General features: G+C 37.2%; 5 protein-coding genes and 2 pseudogenes across 10 annotated transcripts; 2 read left to right on the top strand and 5 right to left on the bottom strand.

Moving 5' to 3' along the window:
- LOC9326032 (bifunctional UDP-glucose 4-epimerase and UDP-xylose 4-epimerase 1) lies at positions 1–2,657 on the top strand. Its single transcript, XM_021013860.1, has 8 exons — positions 1–439; positions 918–967; positions 1,085–1,220; positions 1,320–1,421; positions 1,687–1,996; positions 2,083–2,165; positions 2,247–2,338; positions 2,419–2,657. The coding sequence occupies exons 1-8, from the start codon at positions 242–244 to the stop codon at positions 2,501–2,503; spliced, it is 1,056 nt and encodes a 351-aa protein (XP_020869519.1). The 5' UTR covers positions 1–241; the 3' UTR covers positions 2,504–2,657.
- A 70-nt stretch (positions 2,658–2,727) lies between these two features.
- On the bottom strand, positions 2,728–4,839 carry LOC110225098 (annotated as a pseudogene).
- Positions 4,840–8,124: 3,285 nt separating this feature from the next.
- On the bottom strand, positions 8,125–9,849 carry LOC110225099 (annotated as a pseudogene).
- A 70-nt stretch (positions 9,850–9,919) lies between these two features.
- On the bottom strand, positions 9,920–12,564 carry LOC9326029 (DEAD-box ATP-dependent RNA helicase 47, mitochondrial). Of its 2 annotated transcripts, none has more exons than XM_021013854.1 (2): positions 12,021–12,564; positions 9,920–11,777 (listed from the first exon to the last, which is right to left on the bottom strand). In XM_021013854.1, the coding sequence occupies exon 2, from the start codon at positions 11,708–11,710 to the stop codon at positions 10,055–10,057; it is 1,656 nt and encodes a 551-aa protein (XP_020869513.1). In that variant the 5' UTR covers positions 11,711–11,777; positions 12,021–12,564; the 3' UTR covers positions 9,920–10,054. The 2 variants fall into 2 exon arrangements, with proteins under 2 accessions (XP_020869513.1, XP_020869512.1); XM_021013853.1 differs by having other exon boundaries at positions 12,310–12,506.
- Positions 12,565–12,754: 190 nt separating this feature from the next.
- LOC9328774 (E3 ubiquitin-protein ligase At1g12760) lies at positions 12,755–15,072 on the bottom strand. Its single transcript, XM_021013859.1, has 5 exons — positions 14,224–15,072; positions 13,807–13,926; positions 13,599–13,731; positions 13,348–13,515; positions 12,755–13,255 (listed from the first exon to the last, which is right to left on the bottom strand). The coding sequence occupies exons 1-5, from the start codon at positions 14,850–14,852 to the stop codon at positions 13,082–13,084; spliced, it is 1,224 nt and encodes a 407-aa protein (XP_020869518.1). The 5' UTR covers positions 14,853–15,072; the 3' UTR covers positions 12,755–13,081.
- A 165-nt stretch (positions 15,073–15,237) lies between these two features.
- On the top strand, positions 15,238–18,852 carry LOC9326028 (RHOMBOID-like protein 6, mitochondrial). Of its 5 annotated transcripts, none has more exons than XM_021013865.1 (8): positions 15,238–15,351; positions 15,767–15,908; positions 16,168–16,295; positions 16,868–16,940; positions 17,057–17,332; positions 17,808–17,971; positions 18,067–18,230; positions 18,325–18,852. In XM_021013865.1, the coding sequence occupies exons 5-8, from the start codon at positions 17,097–17,099 to the stop codon at positions 18,682–18,684; spliced, it is 924 nt and encodes a 307-aa protein (XP_020869524.1). In that variant the 5' UTR covers positions 15,238–15,351; positions 15,767–15,908; positions 16,168–16,295; positions 16,868–16,940; positions 17,057–17,096; the 3' UTR covers positions 18,685–18,852. The 5 variants fall into 5 exon arrangements, with proteins under 5 accessions (XP_020869524.1, XP_020869523.1, XP_020869522.1 ...); XM_021013864.1 differs by having other exon boundaries at positions 16,159–16,295; XM_021013863.1 differs by adding an exon at positions 15,622–15,676 and having other exon boundaries at positions 15,767–16,295.
- Positions 18,853–18,977: 125 nt separating this feature from the next.
- LOC9326027 (cytochrome P450 87A3) lies at positions 18,978–21,508 on the bottom strand. Its single transcript, XM_021013855.1, has 8 exons — positions 21,023–21,508; positions 20,595–20,916; positions 20,362–20,511; positions 20,024–20,275; positions 19,845–19,934; positions 19,676–19,754; positions 19,480–19,586; positions 18,978–19,397 (listed from the first exon to the last, which is right to left on the bottom strand). Exons 1-8 carry the CDS (start codon positions 21,217–21,219, stop codon positions 19,176–19,178), a joined length of 1,419 nt encoding a protein of 472 aa, XP_020869514.1. The 5' UTR covers positions 21,220–21,508; the 3' UTR covers positions 18,978–19,175.
- Between the last annotated feature and the right edge of the window lie 3,579 nt (positions 21,509–25,087).

The raw sequence follows: 25,087 nt of genomic DNA, 5'->3' as shown, positions 1-25,087 counted from the left end.
ATCACTGCCCTTTTTATAGAAACCAACAAAAACATCATAGAGCCCACTCTTTTTTTCTATTTTTCGCTTTGCGTGCCTTCTTATCAACTTGTAAACAAAGCTACAAATATATCAATAAATAAGGACCCAACTCTTCTTCTTTCTATCAATCTTCTTCATTTCTTCTGTTGGTGGTGATTTAGTTTAAAAGAATCGAGTTTTCGAAGTGGGTTCTCTTGATAAATCTTTCTTCTTCTTTGAAATGGGTTCTTCTGTGGAGCAGAACATTCTTGTTACTGGTGGTGCTGGATTTATCGGCACGCATACTGTTGTTCAACTTCTGAAAGATGGTTTTAAGGTTTCGATCATCGATAATCTTGATAACTCTGTTATTGAAGCTGTCGATAGAGTTAGGGAGCTTGTTGGTCCTGATCTCTCCAAGAAGCTCGACTTCAATCTGGTAATTACGTACTTGGTTCTTTTTTGTCTAGTCTTGCTTGTGAGGTGAAATTATTGCTCTGTGATTGTATTCGTGTTTGAATTGGTTTGTTCTGTATGTTTGGCTCTCTTGAAGATGAGAATTGGTTTCTTGATTAAATTCTTGTTAAAACGATCTTTCAAACATAAATTTTACTGGGTTTGAATTGTTTTAATGGTTGATCTCTGGAAAAGTTTTGATTTTGGTGTAGTGAAATTGTAATTCTATTTGCTTTCATGTTTAACTTGATGAGGCTCGGTGTAAGTTGGCTTTGGTTAATAAGCTAACTTTTGAAACAGAGAATTTTATTCTCTTTTCCAAATTCGTATGAAAAACAAGGATCACAATAAAACTTGAAAACGTTAGCCTATAACCTATATAGACTTTCTTTTACAATCTTATCTTTGGGATCGAATTTGTAAGGAGATAATATGTAAGATTTGATGTTGATTGATTGCAGGGTGATCTAAGAAACAAAGGGGACATTGAGAAACTCTTCTCCAAGCAGAGGTATGTTATAGATTCTTACCTTTTAAGTTTGCAAATAATATCAGGTGAATTGTAGAGTTCATAGCTTCTCTGGATCTCTGAACCTTGGCTTGATTTCGTTTTCTTGTGTGGTAACAGATTTGATGCTGTGATTCATTTTGCGGGTCTTAAAGCTGTGGGTGAGAGTGTTGGAAACCCTCGCCGCTACTTTGACAATAACTTGGTTGGAACAATCAATCTGTATGAGACCATGGCAAAGTACAACTGCAAAACGGTTAGATATGATTCTTAAACTTTAGAAATGTTACTTTTTTTTCCTTATTCGGTTTTACATTGGTGGGGATACAAATTGATGTGTTGTTGGAATATACAGATGGTGTTTTCATCATCTGCAACTGTTTATGGACAACCTGAAACGATTCCATGCATGGAAGACTTTGAATTAAAGGCTATGAATCCTTATGGTCGTACTAAGGTAAACTTTACTCTTGGCACATCTGAATTTCGAGTTCTTTGGACCGATAATGTCTCTCTTGATTTTCTTCCTTCATCCAAGTCCCTCAAATATTAAAAACTCTTTGCTGTAGATTATAATCGTGAAAGTTGGCTCTATTGTGACTGATACCTTGAATTTTTTCCAAATCTTGCCTGAGCCAAGAAGCCTTTCTTAAGCCTAACAAATATAACAATGCTCAATTGTTGAAAGTCATGGTGGGTTTACCAACCTTTCCTTTGTGCAGCTCTTTCTTGAAGAAATAGCTAGAGATATTCAAAGGGCAGAACCGGAATGGAGAATTGTTCTGCTGAGGTACTTCAATCCTGTAGGAGCACATGAGAGTGGCAGTATTGGTGAGGATCCAAAAGGCATCCCCAATAATCTCATGCCTTACATCCAACAAGTGGCCGTTGGACGTTTACCGGAACTCAATGTCTATGGACATGACTATCCCACCAAGGATGGTAGTGCGGTAAGAGACTACATCCATGTGATGGATTTAGCGGATGGCCATATCGCTGCGCTCAGGAAGCTATTTGCTGATCCAAAGATTGGTAATTCTCTCAGACATTTAAACTGTTAAAAAGAGTTTAGTTTGATTTGATGGATTCTTCTCAGACCTGAGTTATTGTAATATCAGGTTGTACTGCTTACAATCTAGGCACTGGTCAAGGAACGTCTGTGTTAGAAATGGTTGCAGCTTTTGAAAAAGCTTCCGGCAAGGTAATTACAGAAAATGAATTCAGAAGGGTAAATAGTTTGTAATGGTTTTTTAAAATGGTGAAACAAAAACAACATTTGCAGAAAATCCCGATCAAGCTTTGTCCGAGAAGGTCAGGAGATGCAACAGCAGTTTATGCTTCAACAGAGAAGGCTGAGAAAGAACTTGGCTGGAAGTAAGTTAACTCTTTCACCATTAACATGATTTGGTTTAGGAGATAAATAATGTTATTAAACAATTTGATTTGGTTTAAAGGGCAAAATATGGAGTGGATGAGATGTGCAGAGATCAGTGGAATTGGGCAAACAACAATCCATGGGGTTACCAGAAGAAGCTTTGAATTTACTTCCTTTTTTTTTGGAGTTGCCATATCTGATTACTCAAATCTAAAAGAAAGAATTATACATATGATGATATAGTTGTGCTTTATATTCCACATGTATCGAACTGGTCTCTTACTTTGATGAATAAAATGGAAAGTTGATTTTATTGAATTTTCAGTTTCTCTGACTCTGATGAATGGAAAGGCTTGTTCAATGGCTTCAATGTGTTCAGGACAAAATCTAAATTGAGCCAAATTATCATAAAGAAAAGCATAAATACTAAATGTTCTCATAATATTCAACGACATAAGAAACCATGGAGGATACCTATCTTACAACCAAACGCCATGCGTGCCCATTTGACCAAGTTGATGCCTGAAAAGCAACAAATCATAGGAACACAAGAAGGTTCATTTCATTGAACTATGGTTTGTTTCGGAATGAACCATGAGTTGCAGAAAGCATATCTAGAAAGCTTTTGTCCAATTCACCACTAGACAGCATATAAATAACCATCTTAACAGTGGAAACATCTGCAGAGAACCCACCACTCTTCATTTCTTCAATAAGTATAGCTGCTGTAGTTGCATCGCCATCACCAAGATGTGCCCTGATAAGTATGTTGTATGTACAACCATCTGGAGCATGTCTTTCCTCTCTCATTTTTCTGAGCAGTATGTCTGCTTCACACAGTGAGCCTTTCTTACACTGTCCCCCAATCATTATGTTGTATGCCTTAACATCAAGCTTCACTCCTTTGAGGGGGAGGCTACAGAATAAATCCCAAGCATCATCCACCTTACTAGCATTGCACATCCCGTGACTAATGATGTTATAGATACCTATATCAAGCTCCATCTTACTCTTCTGTATTTTTTCAAATATTTCCAATGCTTTCTCTAGTTCTCCATTGTCACACAACCCATCCAGCAAAATTTTGTAAGTCACAATATTAGGACGAACACCTCCGAGAAACCATCTCTTGGAAGAGTGCTTTGGCAATATTAAGTTTTCCCGACTGACAAAACCCTTGGACAAGTGTGTTGTAAGCAATTGTATCCGCAACCACTCCTCTCAGAGACATTTTGCGGAAGAGTTCCAAACCATCGTCAACTCGTTTGGCCTTACAATATCCATTTATGAGGATATTAAATGTCACGATATCAGGATCACACCCTTTGCTAACCATCAGATCCAGCATCTGGTTGGCCTCATCCAGGCGGTTCTCCTTGCAAAACCCATCTATCAGAGAATTATATGTAATAGTATCAGGAGATAAACCTCTTGTGATCATTTCATTGTACAATTCTTTAGCCTCTAGAAGTTTCCTTTCTTTCACAAGGGGTGATTTTCCTTGTGATCATATCCTTGAGCAACTTGGCACCATCATCCCATCTACCAGCACTACAAAAGCCTCCTATGAGAGTGGTGTAGGTAATATTATTTGCTTTGATCCCTTTCAGTTCCATTTCACTAAAAAGGTTGAGTGCATCGTCGAGCTTCCCGTCTTTGCAAAGACTATCAATGATGATGTTGTATTTGGCTGCATCGAGCATGATCTTCCTTTCTTCCATCTTTCTGAGCAACTCTAAGGCCAGGGCAATTTTCCCGGACTTGCACATTACATTTAAAACCGGTCCATACGTAACTGCATTGGGTTGAAAACCACTTTCCACCATTCGATCAATCAAAACCACTGCTTCAGAGACTTTACCTTTGAGACAAAGGCCATTGACCAGAGTGTTAATCATTATGAGATCGGGTCTATGTTTCATTTCCACCATACGATCAACTAACTCTAGAGCTTCAGGAACTCGACCCTCGAGACAGAATCCGTTGATCAAAGTTGAAAATGTAATTGTATCAGGCTCATACCCAAGCTTCATGATCTTCCCCAAAGCAGAAAAAGCATAACAAAGTTTACGACAGCGACAGAAGCAATTGATCATAATACTCAAAGTGTAGTTGTCATGCGCAATTCCCTTCAATTCCATTTGCTTGCAGAGATCTAACACAAGATGGTACTGCTTTGTTCTGGCAACGGCACTAAACAATCTACTGAAATCAACAAGACTAGGACGAGGACGAGACCTAATCAATTCTTGAAACAGATCAATAGCGTCATCTTTCTTAATATCAACAATCCCACTTCTCAATCTCTCTCTGAAACAGACTCTCCCATCGCTAAAACCAGAAAAGTCTCGTTCGCAGCAAGACAAGAAGCTAGAAAGGCTACAGATCAAATCAGTTCTAAGAGTACCTGTCTCCAAGAGATGAGGCTGAGCCCATCTGAAAGCTTTCAACTTTAAAGCAATCGACCTCCTTATCATCGTCTATCTTCAGCTGAGTTTGTTCGTTTTTGCTCTGTAAAACATCAATGGAGACGAATTTTGGGAGAAGAAAATCAAACCCGGTTCAATAACCGGTTCGATTTCACACGGTATAAATCCAATACCGGAATTGCTAGGTCTTTACTCGTTTGGAGTTGGACTATATAAATTTCTGTCTTGCCATTTCTCTAATATATATACAGTTATCTTTTTTTGTCGTGAAACTAACTGTTAGTTATAATTCACATTTGGTAATTATGCATGCCCTTTGCTTTTTGTCCTGTCTGAAAGTATATCTGTGAAAGTACATACTACCAAACATCATTGCATGAGCAAAGTTATTTATTTTTTGTACATACCTCTCGAAATATATAAAATTTTCAATTTGCTTTGGTTTGTGGTGGGACTTTATTATAAACTAATACAGTATACTACTAGCTAGTATCGCGAGCAATGACGACTTAAATGTAAATAGGCTAGTAACATCCTTTATTTTATTTTTTTGGGCTAGTAACATCATGCTGTCTCTCTCAGTTTTTATACCATGTGTGTGTAAGTTATAAGCTTTATTGTTTTTCTTCCTTTAATTTAGAAAACGATAAGTGCTTTAAAATTGTGATAATCAAGAATGTATTTCCTGCATGATCTGAATCAACCAAAAGTCCGAGATAGATTCATTTACCTATATTGATAATTTGATATCCCCATAACAAGAATAAAAAGCATAAAAATTTACTACCTAAATCATAGCTTATATAGAGAAGGACGATCCATAACATTATAAGTGAGAAATATATTGTCCACATATATCTTAGAGATTTGTATTAATGTAATGGATCTTCTAATATACCTACTCTATAGTTTCTTCGCAGCCAAGAAGGCGTCAAACTCCTTAAAATAATATTCATCACGTTTTTCCTGTCCGCGAGAAAGGCCTCATAGTAATCAGAGTAAGCCTCCATACACTTGTACATGGTGTCAAGGGCTTCCTGTTGACTATGGAAAGTGACTATGGAAAGTGAGAGTGTTATTGTTCCTCGTATATTCTGCATCACGACGTTTAAAAGACCTTAATGGTTCTTTGCAAGGACCTCTCACGAACTCAGACGCCTGCTTAGCCCTTTCATTTGGTTCTTTAGAGGGGTAGACGGGCTCACCGTTCCTCTCCTCGAGTTCGTCAACTTTTTTCCACACCGCATAATACGGCTGATAGTAATCAATGTGAACCTCCATACACTTTTTCAGCTTCAACCATTTTTCAGTACACTCAATTGTGTTCCCCTCGCAATCTTCATTACCCGTAAATGATTCTTTGCAACCACCTTCTATCATGAACATGCGATATCGTTCTATCTGTTCCTCTAACGGGCCTTGGTAATTTTGAGATTTGGGATCGGAATTTTTGGGTTTCAGATCCATGGGTGACATGGTCCATATGCCGCCGTGCTGAGAGATCGGATCTTATGGAAATCGTATTCGCTTTTAAGTGTTTTACTCAACGAGCTATGTGTATTCTTCTTATTGACAAGCCAACCAAAGAGGCATATTTATATATTCAAGGGCTTTGACCTTTTTCTTACGACACAAGGCTTTTACGAAAGAGAGAAAAGGAAAAAAAAATATATATATATACAAGAGAAAGTTGAATATACACTAAAAGCGCAGAGAAAAGGTATATTTACTACCTAAATCATAGCTTATATCAAGAGAAAGTTGAATATACTTGATTGTCAAGCATTCTTTAATTATACTCGAAAACTTGATTGTCAAGCATTCTTTAATTAATACGAGTTTAAAGTTTGACTGGTTGATGAAAGTCCTTGCCTTAATAGTATTAAAAATGCTTTAACCTTGATTAATGTCACCCTCTGGTATTAATTAAAGAATGCTTGACTATTAAGGCAAGGACTTTCATCAACCAGTCAAACTTTAAACGAGCTACTTATTTCTTAAAGGGTATCATATAAAAGCCAATACTATAAAAGAATCATGATCATATAAGTAAGTAAGTAACAACAACACTTAATACTAGCACAAATCTTGTCATTGATATTTTGCACTGGTGTCATTTTAACAAACCTAAAGAATCTTGTTAATGATATTATATTTCCCTAATTTGTCAGTTCACACACCGCCGTAATTTTTATAAACAAAATTACAAGATTCCAAAGTGCGGATAGATAATGCGCCTAACGAAAAAGCTATACAGCTCTTCGAACATTTTAAGAATTATAAGCAAAAATTGGATTCTAAAGTGGGCATCAACAAAGTCATGACATTTAGTTAGAGCAAATTATTCGAATCATATATATAAATAAAAAAGGTAAAGAGTATTCATTCCTTCAGATGGAAACGCTAACAATTGATCCCCAAATCCAATATCGATATTCCTTGCAAACAAAGAAAACCTTAATAAATAAATAAAAAACCTAAAATTCCTCTTAGCCATCTCTCAGCTTGCTTCCGTATGTATACCTAAAATCCTCTTAGTCAGCTTGCTTAGGAGAGAAAAAGGCTTCGAGCTTCTTTTCAAAGTCGTCTCCAGCAGTGTTAAGGGGCGTGAGAACACATCCATACAATTGAACCACATCGCCTCGACTCCCGCACACTTAATGTCGACATCTTCCTTGTTTTTCTCAGCTTCCAAAAAGCAATCCCTCAAAGCCGTACATTGTTCTTCGCAACCACCTCCTTTCATGAATTCTAGAAACTTCTCTTCTAATATTTCTTCCCTCTCTGCGTCTCCTTCTTTTGTTTGATCCAAAATGGTTGACGGAAGGAAGATGGCTTCTATATCCTTTGTCAGCTGCTCCTCACTAGTCTCTATACAAGTCTCTATCCGTGAGATAATGGGCTCATAGTAATCAGAGTGAGCGTTCATACATTTCTCTAGTGCTTCCTTATACTTGGGCTCCTCGTCTTCAACGCAATAAATTAAATCCAAATATGATTCTTTGCAAGCACCTCCTTCCATGAAATCTAGGAATCGAAATTTCCAATTATCACTTGACGAGTCTCCCAGTTCCTCTGACGGGGCTTGGTTATTTTCAGATTTGGGATCCGAATTCTGTGGTTTCAGATTCGTGGATGACATGATCCCCAATGCCGTGAGAGAGATCGGATCTTATGGAAACCGATTTTCGTTTCAAGGGTTTTAGGCAGACAGCCTTGTGTATTCTTCTTATTGACAAGCCTACCAAAGACGCATACATTTTTATATTAGGGATTTGAGCTTTTGCTTGCAACTCAAGGCTTTTACAGCAGAGAGAAAAGGAAATATAAAGAAGAGAGAAAGGTAGGTGTATATATCCAGAAATTGGTAACTATCCAATAAAAGAAGAAACGAAGTTATTACATGTGTAATCGAAACTTATATGTCAATTATTCCTTAATTTATACGAGAGTTAAAAGTAATAAACTTATTGATAGATATAGGCCTAGCTAGTTAGGTTCTTCGTATCTTTGACAGGCCCAAATTCATGAACATGATTGAAAAAACCCTTGGACAAGTGTGCTATAAGTAATTGTATTAGCAACAACTCCTCTTATAGACATTTTGCGGAAGAGTTCCAAACCATCATCGACCAGCTTAGCCTTACAATAACCCTTTATAAGGATACTATTAGTCACGATATCAGGATCACACCCTTTGCTAACCATCAAACTCAGCATCTGGTTGGCCTCATCTAGCCATCTAGACGATTCTCCTTGCAAAATCCATCTATCAAGGAATTATATGTAATAGTATCCAGAGCTATGCCTCTGGTGATCATCTCCTTGTGCAGTTCTTCGGCCTCTAGAAGTTTTCCCTCTTTCACAAAACTATCAATCAAAACACTGAATGTGACAACGTCAGGGGTGATTCTCCTTGTGATCATATCCCTCAGCAACTTGGCACCATCATTCCATCTACCGGCATTACAAAAGCCTCCTATGAGATTGGTGTAGGTAAAACCATCTGGTTTGATCCCTTTCATTTCCATTTCATTGAAAAGGTTGAGTGCTTCGTCGAGGTTCCCATCTTTGCAAAGACTATCAATGAGGATATTGTATTTGGCTGCATCGAGCTTGATATTTCTTTCTTCCATCTTTCTGAGCAAATCCAAGGCCAGGGCAGTTTTACCTGACTTGCACATTACATTTAAAACCGGTCCATACGTAACTGCATTGGGTTGAAAACCACTTTCCACCATTCGTTCAATCAAAACCACCGCTTCAGAGACTTTAACTTTGAGACAAAGTCCATTGATCAGAGTGCTAATCGTTATGAGAGTGGGTTTATGTCCCATTCCTACCATTCGATCAACTAATTCAACCGCTTCAGAAACTCTACCCTCAAGACATAAACCATTGAATAGAGTGTTAAAGATGACTGTGTTAGGCTCATACCCAAGCTTCATGATCTTCCCCAAAGCAGAAAAAGCATAACAAGTTTACGACAGCGACAGAAGCAATTGATCATAATACTCAAAGTGTAGTCGTTATGCGCAATTCCCTTCGATTCCATTTGCTTGCAGAGATCTAACACTAGATCATACTGTTTCGTTCTGGCAACGGCACTAAACAATTTACTGAAATCAACAAGACTAGGAAGAGGACGAGACCCGATCATTTCTTGGAACAGAGCAATAGCATCATCTTTCTTAATATCAACAATCCCACTTCTCAATCTCTCTCTATAAGACAGATTTCTATCGCTGAAACCAGAGAAGCCGCGTTCGCAACAAAAGAGTAGCTCATTTGGGCAATGAGATAAAGCATTTCTCAGAGTACCTGTCTCGAGGAGACGAGGCTGAAAAAATTTCGAAGCTTGAGGACTCAATCTCCGTATCATCAACTTCATCATCTCAACCTGAATCGTGCCTTTTTCAATCTCTCTGTGTGACGAGCTTTAGCTTAGAGACTAAAGAAAGAATACCCAAAACACTTATCGATTAATCAAACCTATACCGGAATTGGTTTAGCTGAGTTATACGGTCCAAACCGGTTCACTAATATAGCCCACAAGTTGTTCGGTGAAATGCTTCCGAGACCTGTTGTTTCATAGAAACTATCTTTTTTCGCGTCGTACGCTTGAGAGTATTAGTCAGAGTCGGTCAAAACTAGAGCAAATTCAACAACACTGGTTTAAGTTGTTCTTCGTCTAGTACAAATATGTTTATGATATATATGAAAAAGGGACAAAACTCTGAATTTAAATTAGTAATAATAGTATCTGAAAATTACATCTTTAGATCTTCACCTTATAATAGCTTTATCTTCCTCAGTGACAACAAGCTCTCCATCAACAAACTCACAATACAAGAAAGGCAAACCAAGCTGCTTCTCCATCTTCTTCACTATGAACACTTGTGATTCCTCACACACTGTTACCACCGTCCCTTTCCTTCCCAGCCTCCCTGTTCTCCCAGCTCGATGAGCATAGTGAACCGCATCAGTTGGAAGCTCAAGATTCACCACCAGATCACATTCTGCAACATCAAGACCCCGAGCAGAGAGCTCGTTAGTCACGAGCACCTTGATTTCCCCGTTCTTGAACTTCTTTAGAACTGTTGATCTCCCTAGCTTCCCGAGATCTCCGTGCATCTCCGCTGAATTCATACCACGAGCTTCGAGTTTGTAGACCACGTCTTTGAGCTGCCTTGAGTGATTCATGAAAGCTATAACCGATTGGGCGTCGAGGGCGTGAACGCATCTCCTTAACGTGTCGACTTTGTGTTGATGTTTTGAGATGCAGTAATAGTGTTTTAAAGCTGGAGGTAAGCTCTGAATAGTAGTCTGAATCTGGCCATTAGCCTCAGAAGTTGTGGGAGTAAAGCTTATTACTGGTGCAGATGGTTGAACGGTATCAAGAGGCGTGACTTTGTTGGCTTGGACAAGAACGGGCTCGTGACTCCAGCTCTTAGCTGCTCGGATAACAGAGAATGGCACAGTTGCAGAGACTAGAATTGTCTGCCGGTTAGCACGTTCATCCACTTCCCCTTTAGGACCAGCCCCAGATCTCTTTCCTACATGTTCAAGTATTCGATGGATATCTTCTCGGAAATTAAACGATAAAAGCTCATCGACTTCATCTAGCACCAAGAATCTACAACCATGAGTGTGCAATTTCCCACTTTTGCTTATCTCTGCAATTCTCCCGGGAGTGCCAACAACAATTGCAGGTTTATTTTTCTTAAGGGCCTCTTCTTGCCTCATTCGGTTCGCACCTCCAACCAACTGCTGAACCATTCTACGGTGAACAGGTCCGAGCAGTTTCTCTACCTCTCTTACTATTTGCATACCGAGTTCTCTTGATGGAGCTACGATCATTGCCTGAATATCTGTCCTCTTATCATTTTCACTGTGCGAGCTTCTAGATTTTTCTGCTAGAGGACCAATTTCGGATAATATAGGAAGTAGATAAGCTAAGGTTTTGCCAGATCCTGTGTAAGACTGAATCACTGCATCGTGACCTTTGATTATTGCCGGGACAGCTGCGGATTGGACATCTGTTGGAACAGAGAAACCTTCTCTTTCCAAGCTGTCTAACAATGAATCTGGGAGGCCAAGCTCCTCAAAGGATTTTGCAGAAAACAAAGGCGACACAATCTCAGCTGGTTTCTTTTCCTTGACTACTTTCATTTTATCGTTCCTTACCGCTTTTAGCTTACCTTGACCCATTTCAGTAACAAAACTTCCCTCAAGCTTCATCGCCTTACTCTTCCCAAATTTACGAGGTTTGTTCCCCAAATCAAGGCTTGCAAGAGTAAGAGACCCGTCTTCTTTCGCAACATGGCATAAAAAACGAGATTGGCGGTAGAAATTAGTTGCAGCAGAATTCCAAGATATCTTTCTGAAGGCAGAAAACTCTTTGAGCAGAACAAGGAATCGGGTTGAAGCAGATGCCGCCATGTCACTCGTGTGTGCTTGCTAACAAGGAAGAAAGCCTATTTATCACAGCGTTTGCTCTCAAAACAGCCTGAAAAGTACATGGAATCCACATTAGAAAGCAATAAGATGTACTATTCGCAGATACACGGAAAAGGTTGAAGTAAATGACAACAGCTTTGTTGATTTAGTAGACAAACTACTGAAAATTTCGTAAATCTAGTAATACTGAAATCAAATGAGATATTATCTAAAAGGAATCAGCTTTATCGAACGCCAAAAAATATTAAGAAACAAGCCAAGCCAATAAAAAATGAGGCAATTCGTCGAACACCTGGCGGGCATGAAAAGCATCATCACCTAACAAGCAAATTTAGCAGCAGGTGGCAGTTTACACAACAGAAACCCACTCTACTCCGGCCAAAAGCATTCTAATAAATCAGGGAGCGAAACCAAAAAACTCGGATGCATTCTAAATGGCTAACATATATATATCAACACTAGAGATAAGATAGTGTCTGAGGCCAAAGGCTGAGAAAGATTGTAGCTTTAGCAATAAGAGAATGAGAAATTAAATGGTCGTATCAAAGCCATAGATGAGGAGATATAAAAAAGAAAGTCACCTGATAATAGTCTCCATGAACGATACGAAGAGAACAACTCTTGCGTCTTTACTTCTCTTCACAAGTCTCACACAGTTTCTGGATAAAAGGATCTGCTCTAATTTCACCAAACCGGACAAAACAACCGGGTCTGCAGATAAACCGGTACATTCTCGGTTTTCTTTACCGTATATGGGACTTCAATAAAATTCAGGTACTCAAATTTTGATTTGTTTTGTTCCAAAATTCTCTTCAGGTTCTGGACTCGAATTTGATTTGTATTGTTCAAATTTTGTCTAACACACTAAAACAAAAGTTCTAATCCGATTCGGTTTGATAAGTAATTCCGATTGTATTTATTTCCAATTTCAATTTTCATTAGTGATGGTTTGTTTGAGCTAGAAATGATATCATTAGGCCTATACTTAAGCAAGAGGACGAAAGAACAAACTTCCAAGACTTTAAATTAACAATCAAAATCGTCATTGACACATAACTAAAGATCTAAGATGATGAAAATCTCTAACAATTCGAGGTCGACTGAGAAAGAGGTAGTACAAACTACAAAACATTGGTTTCAAGTGAAAGAGGATAGATACAGATAGATGTACAGACCTGATTAGTTTCCAAACCAAAAAACAATACAGACAAAAGTATAATAATTTGTATAGATATCATTATCATATCACAAACAATGCATCATATCTAAAAAACAAACCAGTCTTGTTTTTTACCTTAACCCCAAGTCTCCTGATCAAATGTTGTGGGTCATGAACACGTAAAGCTGTTTTTTCTAGACTTCCTCTCGATCCAAGTTGCTACTCTTGAGGATGTTGTATTTGCAGAGTGGGCAAGTCGCGTTGATGTATAGCCATTTGTCTACGCACGAACAGTGGAAATGGTGTCCACAAGGTAGTTCCCTTAGCTCTGTTCCATCTTCATATGCAGAGAGACAGATGCAACATTCCTGTAATGCGGAATCATAAGAATCAAGAAGCAAGCATATATAGGGTATGTTAGTAGTGGAGGAGAGATTGGTGTGTTATAGTGTATACTTACTGCATCCTCTTGCAATAGAGTATGTTCAATGGGTGAATCTGTACCACACTCAGTCATTATTCCCTCGGTAGTTCCTTGGGCTTCATCACCAGTGTGTCTGTTAGCATCACCTACTTTGCGAAACTTGAATTTGGTGAGCTGCTCAATGTCTTCTTTTGAAGCCCCTTCCTGCATTTTTATTGCGTTGTGTTAAAACAAATAGCACAATGTGGCGACTTAGGATACAAGAGGGAATTGGTTATGAGAAGTACCTGATCTGCAACAGCGTACAAAACTGCAATGATGCATGGCAGGCAACAGCAAACAGCAATTCCAATAACACAGGCCAACGCAACACAGAAGACAACAAAAAACACATCGAAACCAAGAAAGACAATAGACAGCCTGAAATAAGCAAGACATTCAGTAGTGGAATAGGTTAACACTTATGAAAACTAGAGATGGAGGGATATAACAAACCAGTAAATCCGAGGGGATTCTTGTGCCAACTCTTGGCCACCAGCAGATACCCAGTAGAATCCAATGATCCACCATATAAAGGAAAACATTGTATTGGCAGATTCCAGATGTTTTGCAACACTGCTTTGGAAAACGGTACGCGAAATAAGAAAACATACCAAAACAATTGATGGGTAACATCACATTTTCTATATAGGTTTGCATTTATACTCAATGCATCAAGGAATAGATCAGATACACTTTGTGTAAAAGGTGCAGACCAGAGTATTGATAAGAAACCACTACAAGTTGGAGAAGATAACAGAATAAGCAAGTAATTCGATCATCCAAAACCAAAACTCCATCTCTTAAGTCATTATCCAATATTTTCTTTCATCAGCAAAAAGCTCACAGGTCATGCAAGTATCCAACACATACCTGCTGCTTTCGGTATCCAAGTGGCCGAGGGACAAGTCCTGCTCACCTGAATTCCTCCTGGAACCCAAAGCATCTTCCTCCAAGGAAGAAGAAGATGAAGAGGAAGAAGAAGAACGTGAGCGTGGAGTCGTCGTCGTCCTATTGGTTCTCCTCCTATTCCTCCTCCGATACTCAACACACACACAAACCATATGCAACACGCATTGCAAAGCATACCCCAAAAGCCAAACTCTAAGCGGCATAATCGGATGTTCATTCCTGCTCATCACCAAAATAGCCGTAGCAACCGAAACAAAAGCCAGATTCCACACGATATCAAGAACCACCACAGGCTTCGAATAAGCCCAATCGCTCTGCCTCTCCTCAAGCTGCTCCGCCGCGGCTTCCCTCACAAGCATAGAAGGCTCACGCATCACACGTCCGCTACTAGCACGACTTAGAAACCTCGCGGCTTCTCTCAACCCTTGTCTCCTAACAGATCTCCGTTCCCCACCTCCTCCTCCTCCTACGTTGCTTCCTTCATTATCCTCGCCGCTTAAAAGCAACGGTGCTGGATCGATAGCGTCGGAGGATGATGCTGATGATGCTGGAATCGATGAGGAATTCCCCGTAGTAGTCTCCGTTGACATTGTTTCTCTCCTTGCGTTTGATTCTTCAACCAAAAAAAGAAACTAAATTGTTGAAATTCGTGTAGCGTTACGCCATAAAAAGGAGAAGATTCAATCAGCGAAAACGAAATTGGAACTGCTAGGGTTTCAAGCGTGTAAAGAAAGAGGAACGAAGAGAAGAGAGAGAGATGATGATCATGAAGGTGATGATGATTAAGGAAAATTAACAGAAAAATATCTCTCAATTGAATATTATTTGAATTGTTTCATGTGGTCCCCTTAAAGTCAACAGTCAACAACCGGACAAAATGAAGCGGGGTCTATACAATAAATGGGCCACGAGGTGATTATATTAACTTGACGATTAATGATGATGTGTCTCTTATATTTAAGGCCCATCAAAGCAATGTCGTCTCGACTTCAACTTCAACCTTTTGCGTCGGAGGTAGATATGGGAGACTATTGGTGAGCTTCATTGTTCCATTTCTGTGTAGCAGCACTTTATATTTCAGTGTTTAAGGTAATTTTGTTACGGATAATATGATTCAATTTAGGAACTTATTGTGAAATTTTGTAATTTGATTGTCTGATTGATATGTTTTGGGTTTTTGATGTTAAATATTGTTTTAAAGTGATGAAGTATCTCAATGCGGTATATCGAAGTCATTTGAGATCAATGTGTGACTGTGATTTGTTCATAGAAGAATTTGCATCTGCTGATAGTTATTAAGTTATATCATATGTTATCGGTTAATGGATTCTGTCTCCCATCTTCTTTGCTTGTTCTCAGGGTCTTCATGAATTTGTCACTATACATGAAAGTAATCCTGAATTTTCGATAGAAAGTTAGTCGCTTAGCTCACGTCGTTTTAATCTTCTCTGTATATTACACTGTTGTCTCACTTGTCTCTTTCTGTTTTGGTTCCTAAAACCAGCATGACATCTCGAGCACACCATGCTATGAGGAGTACAATGGAGATCGGTTTTTCATCTGACAAAACGTCGACAATGTGGGATTTTCTAACAGTTGAAAGCGCATCAATCATGAATCTTCTTCGAAAGTTTCTTCCTTTTCAGGTCTGTGACTAGCCTTACCCACTTAACTTCAGAAAATAGGATCCTCAATGTATAGGAAGGGAAAATTGTTGATGCCTTTCATTGTCTACAATACGTTTATGATCCAACCTAGGTTATCGCGATTCACGACCCTTATATGAAAGGGCATCTGAAAACTAGACAGTTCACTAAAATATTTTGATCCCCACCTGACTTAAACTCTCCATTACCATTTTTATGAAAGAAAACTTGCATTCGTCTTGCACTAAAGTTTCTGCAGGAGATGGGATAATCCGTAAGCGCTCCTATGCGAATCTGCAATGGGGTTGAATCGTATCTCCAGCTACGCAGTCTTTTGCGTAAGCTAGCCCTTGTTCGAGAAACAGCTAAAGCAGGCAACCTAGTCAGGTAAATTCTGCAGGCTACCTATAACACCAGAGATGGTTAAGGTTCATTTTTACAACAGTTATATGCTTTCTACATTCAGATATAATGATATATATATATATATATATAGGAACTTTGTTGGTTAACCAAGTTTTCTAGTTTTTAGTTGAGAATAATTCTTGAAAGAAAGTTTCATGATCAGGTGTAGTTGACAAGGTATACAACTAAAAACTGAATCTATGAAGCTAAATCCTACCTAAACCATTGTGTTGAGAGGGTTACATTTCACCCTTGTAGTGATTCATTCGTAATTGTCCCGTATGGTTAACCGGACTTTTATTTGGATTGGTTAATGTTTGTGTTGATCCTGTAAACATCTGACGTGATCCGTTATTTTTGTCACGTAAATAGAATGGATAGTGCAGGCACATTATATGTAGAATCTATTATACTAAGTTTATTAATATGCCTTATTGACATTCCCCGTAGACTTTTCTCTCTCACATCAAACTTATTAACAAAGTAATACTCCAATAACAGAATCAATCAACATATTTAATATTTGAGTTCACGTCTGATTTATTTTCTCTCAGGTCTGAGATTTTTATCAGAAAGTTTAAGGAAAATATCTTGAAGGAGCTGCCACCACCGAGAAGAGAATTGAAGGTTAAAAACTTCTGCTTGAATCTCTGATTAATAGATACTCTGTTTCCATGTGTCCTGTCTTAATCTATTCTTCGTCTTTCATCTGTTGATTCAAACTTTGTGTTTTCTATTTATAGAAACATCAATTGTGTTCTTCATACGACGAGAGAAGAGAAAATGTCGAGTAGAGATATGGAGAGAGGTAGGAAACACAGAGGGGACACACAGTGGACGTCGTGGCTGACTCCAACAATTGTCGTGGCTAATGTCGCCATCTTCATCGTGGTCATGTTCATCAACGACTGCCCTAAGACAACCAGGGGAGCTAACGAAGATTGCGTGGCAAAGTTTCTCGGCAGGTTCTCGTTTCAGCCACTCAGAGAGAACCCTCTCTTGGGTCCATCTTCTTCAACGTAAGTTTCTAAAAACCTCGAAATCCCAATTTTTGTGAACTTGTGTTGTCTGTTTCAATTCCTAAACCCCCAAAAGTCTCTGTTTTTTCTCCAATGTTTCAAGATTTTGATTACTTCCTTACAAAATCAGGTTAAGGCTTTTGGGGGTATTTCAATAGTATCTTTCGTTTCATCTTTTTTTTTTCAAATTTGCGATCATTTGATGCCTCATTGGTATCTATGATTGCTTTGATTAGTTTGTTCATGCCATGTTGTATTCAAACAAACTCTGTTCTTGAGATCTTTTACTTTGTTGTCGAAACAACATGATTTAGGTCAAACAACCTGTGAATCCAAAGTCTAACTTTTATCTCTGAGGACATATTTGGATTTAAGATTATGAGCTTCATTAGCATTGGGGTCTGTAACTTTTGGAATTGTTGCGATACCATGCTATATCTGATATGTGATGATTCGAACCTGATGATGGTTTCAGATTGGAGAAATTGGGAGCTCTGGATTGGAGGAAAGTTGTGCAAGGAAATGAAAAATGGAGGCTCATCACTGCAATGTGGCTCCATGCTGGTATCTTTCACCTTTTTACTAATATGTTTAATGTGATCTTCTTCGGTATCCGCCTTGAGCAGCAGTTTGGCTTCCGTAAGTCTTTCCTATCACCGCTCATTTTACCAGCGATCCTCTCATTCTCCTGTTCTATTCATGTATTCAAAATGTCTTGTAAAACGATTCTGCAGTAAGAATTGGGCTCATCTACTTGATATCGGGATTTGGCGGAAGCATTCTCTCAGCTCTCTTCCTTCAAAATAGCATCTCTGTTGGTGCCTCGGGTGCTCTCCTTGGACTCATTGGAGCAATGTTATCCGAGCTGGTCATCAACTGGACTATCTACGAGAGCAAGGTACTGTATGTCCTGTTCATTCCCAAGATACAAACATTAACCGAAAATGTATAACATGATTACATTGCCTTGACGATTTTCTGAAATTTTCCAGCTATGTGCTTTGTTCTCGATCTTGTTCATCATCGCACTCGATTTAGCAATAGGTTTGCTTCCTTGGGTTGACAACTTTGCTCACATTGGCGGGCTCTTGACTGGATTTTTCCTTGGGTTTATCCTACTGATCCAGCCTCAGTTGGGGTGGGAAGAGTCCCGCAACTCTTCTCAGTACGGTGCACGTGCCAAATCAAAGTATAACCCGTGCCAGTACGTGTTGTTCTTTATTGCCGCTGTTTTGGTCGTCGCCAGTTTAACAATTGGGATAGTAATGTTGTTCAAAGGAGAGAATGGGAACAAACATTGCAAATGGTGTCATCGCCTAGACTGTTATCCTACTTCCAAATGGTCTTGTTGATATTTCAATCATTTTTACTGTAATGAAAAAGTAAAAAAAACATCTTAATTTACAAAAAAAAACAACTGTTCTTATTACTCTCTTTCTGAAATTAATTGTACTTTTCTTTTTAATTGTAACTAATTTATACTGAATTTTTTGAGTGGGTATGATTTTGTGTTTATCTTAGATCGATCATTTAAGAAAACTGTTATGGACTAGATTCATTATTAAATATAGATGCATAGAAACACTAATTTAGAAAGTTCGCATAATAAGATTTGATCAGAACTTAGTTTAAAGTACATGTCATGTCTGTGAATTAATACTATACATAATAGTTTCTGACAAAATTGTGTATTCACCTTTATAGCTGATGATTCTCAGCCTTTAACCTAAGACAAATCTTCCCCTTTTCACTTATTAGGGTGTTCAAGATTAATTATTACAGTCTCAGAAAATGTATAACGTATTATCATCCTACCAATTCTTTACTAATTAAAAAACATTCTCTAGTCTCTCTTTTTATGGAGTTTGACATGGTAACCATTTGGAAACTGTAATCCTGGAGTTCGAACTATATTCCCTCCTTTAATCTCCTCCCACCTGTATTTTGTTACCAAGCTGTGAAGAAACGCAGCCATCTGCAATTTCGTGAAGTCGGTTCCAACACAGAACCTCATACCGCCACCAAAGGCCATGAAGTGCTTTGATGCATTAGTAACTTTTGATCCCTGTATTGTTTGATTAGTTTTTGTTAATATTATTTTTACTTTACTTGGAGTAGAAGTTACTATTTGAGGTATGACCACTCACCTCCCATCTTGATGGATTAAAGACTAAAGGATCTTTATACATTTCTGGATTCAAATGTACAGCTGGTGGACAGACCATCACCGCCCAGCCGGCTGGAATTGTATAATCTGCATCATTGACAAACTCTTAATGATAATATAAGATAAAAGAGACACTTAATCATTGAGAATGTTATTGTCCCTTTATTTAATCATACCTTTGAATTTTATATCTATCAGCGCCTTTCTGAAGATTGCAGGAACTATATTTGCTAGTCGCGCTGTTTCGTTTATGAACTGCTTATAAAATTTTAAGACTTAGTATCAGCTGGATTTTGTATTTGACACTAAGGAAGTTATCATACTTTCATAAAAGATATAAGCAACCTGAAATGTGTAAGTCATTGACTTGTATTCTTCCCATGTAAGTCCAGAGTCAGCATCTTCCCGGTTTCTCAGAATTGTCTCATGTTCTTCCTGATGAAGATGAACACAGTTTAGCTTTTTGATAATAATTAACCATAAAAATGTCACTTTCTTGCTTATGTTTGTATCCTCTGACTAACCGTTAAACGCTTTAGGACTGCAGGGTCATCTGAGAGAAACTTGATGGCTAAAGTTATAGCCAGAGATGTTGTTTCAAAGCTAGCAAATAGTAAGACAAACATCAAATCCAGTGCAATCTCTTCTGTCAGAATTGTCCCCTCTTTCTGAATCTCTTCAATAACATAATCAAAGAAATCACTTGGGTTCTTCCGCGGTTTCTTACGCCTCTCTTGAAGCATATTCCTCAACATTTTCATTGCCTTTTCCCTACCCTGCAAAGCAAGTTTCAGGCATTAGTACCAAATATGAGAAAGGCTTAAAGAATGAATATTGGTATTCAAATGATGATGATTCGTACCTGTAGACATTTGTGATAAGCTGTTCCTGGGATGTCAAAAGGGAAAGAGATTAATCCCTGAATGAAAGCAACAAAATTTGCCCTTAGATTCTCTGATGACTTGTCTGGATCATGGCTGATCAACTTCTTCGCGGTGAGATCAAATATCATCTGATAAAATGTGTGATATATACCAACATGTTAGCACAACAAGGAATAAATCATTTTAGGATTTATTTTTGAATGAAACTCACGCTTGCGGTTGCATCTTTGAGTTCTACTGAATCCTGATTTGACCAAAGCTCCAACCTCTTATTAGCAGTCATTTCGACTTGAGGAAGCATCTTCTTGAGACCATCATGGCCAAAGAGAGTCAAAACCATGTTTTTAAGGTACTTGTACATGAAACCATGTAGTGATCCCACATTCTTCTCCCCAAAGATGTGGGTAAAAGTGTCTGGATACCAACTCTGGAAACAACGACCCTCTTGGTTAAACACAAAATAACTCAAATCAGCATCTGTTGATACAATAACTGGTCTCCCCACGAGATTGGTCTTGAAAATTGGACCATACCTGCACATATCAACATAAGTACTTTTTAAAAAACTCTATGTACACACATAAGCATTAATCACATTGCTTTGAATGAGAGTTTGAATGAGAGAAGAAAGACACTTACTTCTTAACTCTTTCTTTGATAAAAGGAGGGATGTCTGAAGTTTTGTTTGGCTTGAAGAATTGGATAGTCTCGCCGAGTAACGGGAAACCCATGGAACCAGGTGGAAGCTTACCTCTGCATTTAGGGTTCCTCCAACTATAAACCCAATGTGTGATACTTATGAGAAGCAGAGTAACCCAAATGAACAATGCCCACATCACAGTAATACAAATTTAAGAAATATTTTGATTTGTTTTGATATGAAACTACAAATGAAACTTTCTTTTTTTTCCCCTCTGACTTCTTCTTGGGTTTGTGTTCTTTAGACAGAAACTGAAAACGTGGAGAGGAGAGAGACAAAGAGAATGGAGAAGAAGAATCGAAAAGAAAGAGAAGTTGAGTGCTGGCCCATCTTCGTCAACCATTATGTGAGTGCTTAAATAGGCAAGGGCAAGTCTCTAGACATAACTCATTAGATTAATAATATATTTCTCAAATGTAGTTGCAGAATGAGAAAAGGTTTAAGCATTTAAAAAAAAAAAAAAAAAAATCTTTTTAGAGAAACCATATATGATTCATTATCCGTGTGAAAGGGCAGCTTTTCTAAAGTATAAAAAAAATTCAGGAAATATGATAAGAAGGTTCCTCTTTCCTCCTAGTTTATTGTGTCTCATATGGCATTAAAACACAAGTCTGAACATTTAGGCAAGTTTTCAGCTTCATTTTAGGAGATCATCATTTTGTGGGCTCTTCCACTCCATAAGATTTGGTAATAAACTAATGATAATAGTAAAAAATTGATGTTGTAACTTGAAATTTGAGACTCTTGGTTACCAGCTTTGCATTATTGACTTTATTGTTGTTTATCTTTCTTAATTTCATCCCATATCTAACATTCCAGTATCTAATACAATCTTTGACACCAGGGAAGCAAAATAAACTAACTAATAAAGTGCATTTCAGTTTGTTCTCATTCATGCTCAGAATCTCTTTATAGATCTTCTTGTCATGTGTTTTTAATCATTATCTTCAAATACTTAAATTTCCCACTGGTCAAACTCAAGATCTTGCAAAATAATACATACATCAGCTTTTAGATCCTGTTATCAACCACTGAATCTGCAAGTTCTCTTGTCCAGATTATAATTAACCTGAGAGTTGAATCATACTATCATTATTATCTTCTTTTTTTGGCTTTAAGTGTGTGTGAGACATATAGCATCAGACGGCTCTTGGGACCCATCAGGTTAAACCAATCAAAGAACAATATGTGTTTTAGCCATTGAGCCACGGGCTCACTCAGGATTTATGCAACAAACCATGCAATTCTCTCTACTTGATACCCACAAAAACTCAACTAGGTAGGTTACTGTGAAATACTTATCCATTATTATTGATCACTTTTCTCAGTAATACAGTGAGTGTTACATCATTGGTGACAAAAAGTGGTTCATTCATCAGTAATCCTGGGTCAAAAAAGACAACTTTAAAGTTTGGACCTAGAAACTACTGTATACACAGGGTTGATTATAAGACAAAGCCTATGAGCTTAGAACTGCTTTTATAGGGAAAATTTAAATACGAAACAGTAATATTAACATTATTGGCATTGCTAGCAAATCCAACATTGAGTTTTAGGATTAGGGTTTGATTGATGTGTTTGTGTATGATAGGCAGATTTCTTACTAGGTGGAGAAATCCAAAATAGTAACCTCATTAGGGTTTTAGTTAATAAAAAAAGTTGAAAGCATAATTAATATATAGATAGACGCGACTCATTAGAGTATTGAGATGTGATTGCTAGGGGGATGTACCAAGATAGAGACAACTCAATATTCAATAAGCTATTGTTTTTGTTTAAATTATCTTGTTATGTGCTTAATATAATATATAACAAAAGTAACAAATTCATCAAACCTAATATATTAGTGTTGTAAATATCTTCGTTTCTTTTGGGTATAGATAGGGTAGTCGTATCTAAGATTTTACATTTGCACTAGAATATGAATAATTTAATATAAACTAGTTGCTCAAACAAATTTAATATTATCTATAGTTGCTCAAACCGATTCAAATTGCCTTGTTTTGCAATTTTTTGTACTTTTTTTTAATTATTATTTTGTGATTATAGCTTGAGAATTTTGAAAATTTGAACTTGATAACAAGAAATTTTGATGGTTAAAAGTTAAAATTAAAGAGTTAGAAAATTAATTATTGGTCGGAGCTGTTCCCTGGTTAGACTGAAGTTGCTTAGAGTGCACTTGGGTCCTACATGTTCTGCTCTATAACGTGGCATAAACTTATTGGCTGTGAAAGTTGGCCACGTGATATATATCTTCGTATTGAAAATATATTATACTTCTTGTAATTTTTGCTGTAATTTATTTGTTTATTTTTAATTTACGTTTACAAATTTGAAAAGGTATTTAAAATGTGTAAACGTAAAGAGTATATTCATTAGCCACTACTTATCTTATATTTTCATAATAAGCATTGAATCTTTTTTAGTCTAAACATTTATATCGATTTAGCCACTCAGATAAATCGAGCAGCAAATCAACATTTTGTGTTGATAATTAAACCGTTGTTGACCATAGTGTTAGCATTTCACCAAGCTTAAACCTCTAATCTAGAGTTAACTAAGATAACATATTGTCCTATTTAACAAAATACAGAAATATATCTATATTATCAATGGACAAATTGAAAAAGAAAAAAAAATGGAAGGTACGTAGGTCTCAACCCCGGCTCATATGGGTGGGGCGGAGGTGCGACGGCCTAAGGTTTTTTATTTTTAATAAAAATTTTACATATAAAAAAGGTTCAAATATTTTTAAAAAAAATATTAGTATGAGAATTATATTTCAAGAGGCCTAATTCTTTAAAAAATATATATAAAAAGGCTTAAAATTTTAATATAACAATTTTTACTGTAAACAATCTGCAATTCTTAAAAAAAAATAGGTAAATTATTTTTTTATATATAATAATAGGCCAAAAAAAATTTTTTGTCCTAAGGCTCTCAAATATATTGGGCCGGGGCTGGTCTCACTTTAGGTGCTCTGCATCAAATATACATGTAGAGTGTTATTCTTTATCAAAACAAAGATTTTTGTTAGAAGTTTATTTTTGTTGATGAACTATTAGTCTATTACAGATACTGTATATCATATATTAGTATATACTAATTAATAATAAATAGTATATAGGAGATACAGAAACTTATTTTAAATAAATAGAAATAAGACAGTGATCAAAGATAATTGAAGCTACACGAGGATTCGAGAGAATTGTGGAGAAAGTTCGTTAATCTTGTCTGTGCCGTACGCATGGGGTAAGCCCTTTTATATTAAATTTTTGTTTTTACTGTGTTTTAACTTTCAAACGAATTATACAGCATATAACACAAAATAAAGAACCAAAGTAAGAATGTTTATCTTCACTGTGATTCTGATATAATTGAATGCCTAGAAATCATTTATCACCTCCTTTTTTTATGAATGTGACAAACCAAATGATTTGATTTGTTAATGATTAATAAGGGAAGGGTAAGTCACCTTTTGGGACAACCTTGACGAAATTATTTTTTGTTGATAATATTATTTTTATTCTTTTGTCAACTGTTAATAATTGAGTGAAACATAAAAGACACAATAAGGACTTGAGTAAAGTAGACCATAATTTAACCCCATGAAGGAAGAGAATATACCAAGGAACAGCCGAACAAATCCGTCTCTACCCCTAAGCAAGATAGACAAATGCCAAAGATCCAATATTAGTTTCAAAAAAAAGTTTCAAGAAAAAGATCTATTATATATTGAGAAGGTATTGTCAAGGAAAAGAGCTAAGACCACCATTAATGGTGGCCTCTTAAAGAGTTCTTAACAAAATCTTAGATCAAAAATTAATAATAAAACATGTAAAATACTAAGAAAAGTGTCTTAGTTAATAACCATTATTCCTAAGAGCCATTGTTAAGAAACTTTTGATAATCATGTCTTAAAAGACCTTAACCTCAAGTCCCCAAGCCGGAAACGCTCCTGCGTCCTGGCTAGTGGCTACGTCGATTAAAGACTGGTTAATAAA

Source organism: Arabidopsis lyrata, assembly GCF_000004255.2.
Source record: "Arabidopsis lyrata subsp. lyrata unplaced genomic scaffold ARALYscaffold_1, whole genome shotgun sequence".
NCBI lineage: Eukaryota > Viridiplantae > Streptophyta > Magnoliopsida > Brassicales > Brassicaceae > Arabidopsis > Arabidopsis lyrata.
Note: the sequence above shows the minus strand (reverse complement) of the source record. Positions and strands in the feature narration are given on the sequence as shown.

What these genes read in the sequence shown, in the direction of transcription:
- LOC9326027 (XM_021013855.1), bottom strand. Translation starts at nt 21,219, where the DNA reads ATGTGGGCATTGTTCATTTGGGTTACTCTGCTTCTCATAAGTATCACA. An exon ending in ATCAAAGAAAGAGTTAAGAA is followed by an intron (nt 20,917 to 21,022) that starts GTAAGTGTCTTT and finishes TGATATGTGCAG; the next exon opens with GTATGGTCCAATTTTCAAGA. An exon ending in TCAAAGATGCAACCGCAAGC is followed by an intron (nt 20,512 to 20,594) that starts GTGAGTTTCATT and finishes ACATTTTATCAG; the next exon opens with ATGATATTTGATCTCACCGC.
- LOC9326029 (XM_021013854.1), bottom strand. Translation starts at nt 11,710, where the DNA reads ATGGCGGCATCTGCTTCAACCCGATTCCTTGTTCTGCTCAAAGAGTTT.
- LOC9326028 (XM_021013865.1), top strand. Translation starts at nt 17,097, where the DNA reads ATGTCGAGTAGAGATATGGAGAGAGGTAGGAAACACAGAGGGGACACA. An exon ending in TGAGCAGCAGTTTGGCTTCC is followed by an intron (nt 17,972 to 18,066) that starts GTAAGTCTTTCC and finishes ACGATTCTGCAG; the next exon opens with TAAGAATTGGGCTCATCTAC. An exon ending in GGACTATCTACGAGAGCAAG is followed by an intron (nt 18,231 to 18,324) that starts GTACTGTATGTC and finishes GAAATTTTCCAG; the next exon opens with CTATGTGCTTTGTTCTCGAT.
- LOC9328774 (XM_021013859.1), bottom strand. Translation starts at nt 14,852, where the DNA reads ATGTCAACGGAGACTACTACGGGGAATTCCTCATCGATTCCAGCATCA. An exon ending in TTGGATACCGAAAGCAGCAG is followed by an intron (nt 13,927 to 14,223) that starts GTATGTGTTGGA and finishes TTTCCAAAGCAG; the next exon opens with TGTTGCAAAACATCTGGAAT. An exon ending in CTCTATTGCAAGAGGATGCA is followed by an intron (nt 13,256 to 13,347) that starts GTAAGTATACAC and finishes TCCGCATTACAG; the next exon opens with GAATGTTGCATCTGTCTCTC.
- LOC9326032 (XM_021013860.1), top strand. Translation starts at nt 242, where the DNA reads ATGGGTTCTTCTGTGGAGCAGAACATTCTTGTTACTGGTGGTGCTGGA. An exon ending in CAAAGTACAACTGCAAAACG is followed by an intron (nt 1,221 to 1,319) that starts GTTAGATATGAT and finishes TGGAATATACAG; the next exon opens with ATGGTGTTTTCATCATCTGC. An exon ending in ATCCTTATGGTCGTACTAAG is followed by an intron (nt 1,422 to 1,686) that starts GTAAACTTTACT and finishes TCCTTTGTGCAG; the next exon opens with CTCTTTCTTGAAGAAATAGC.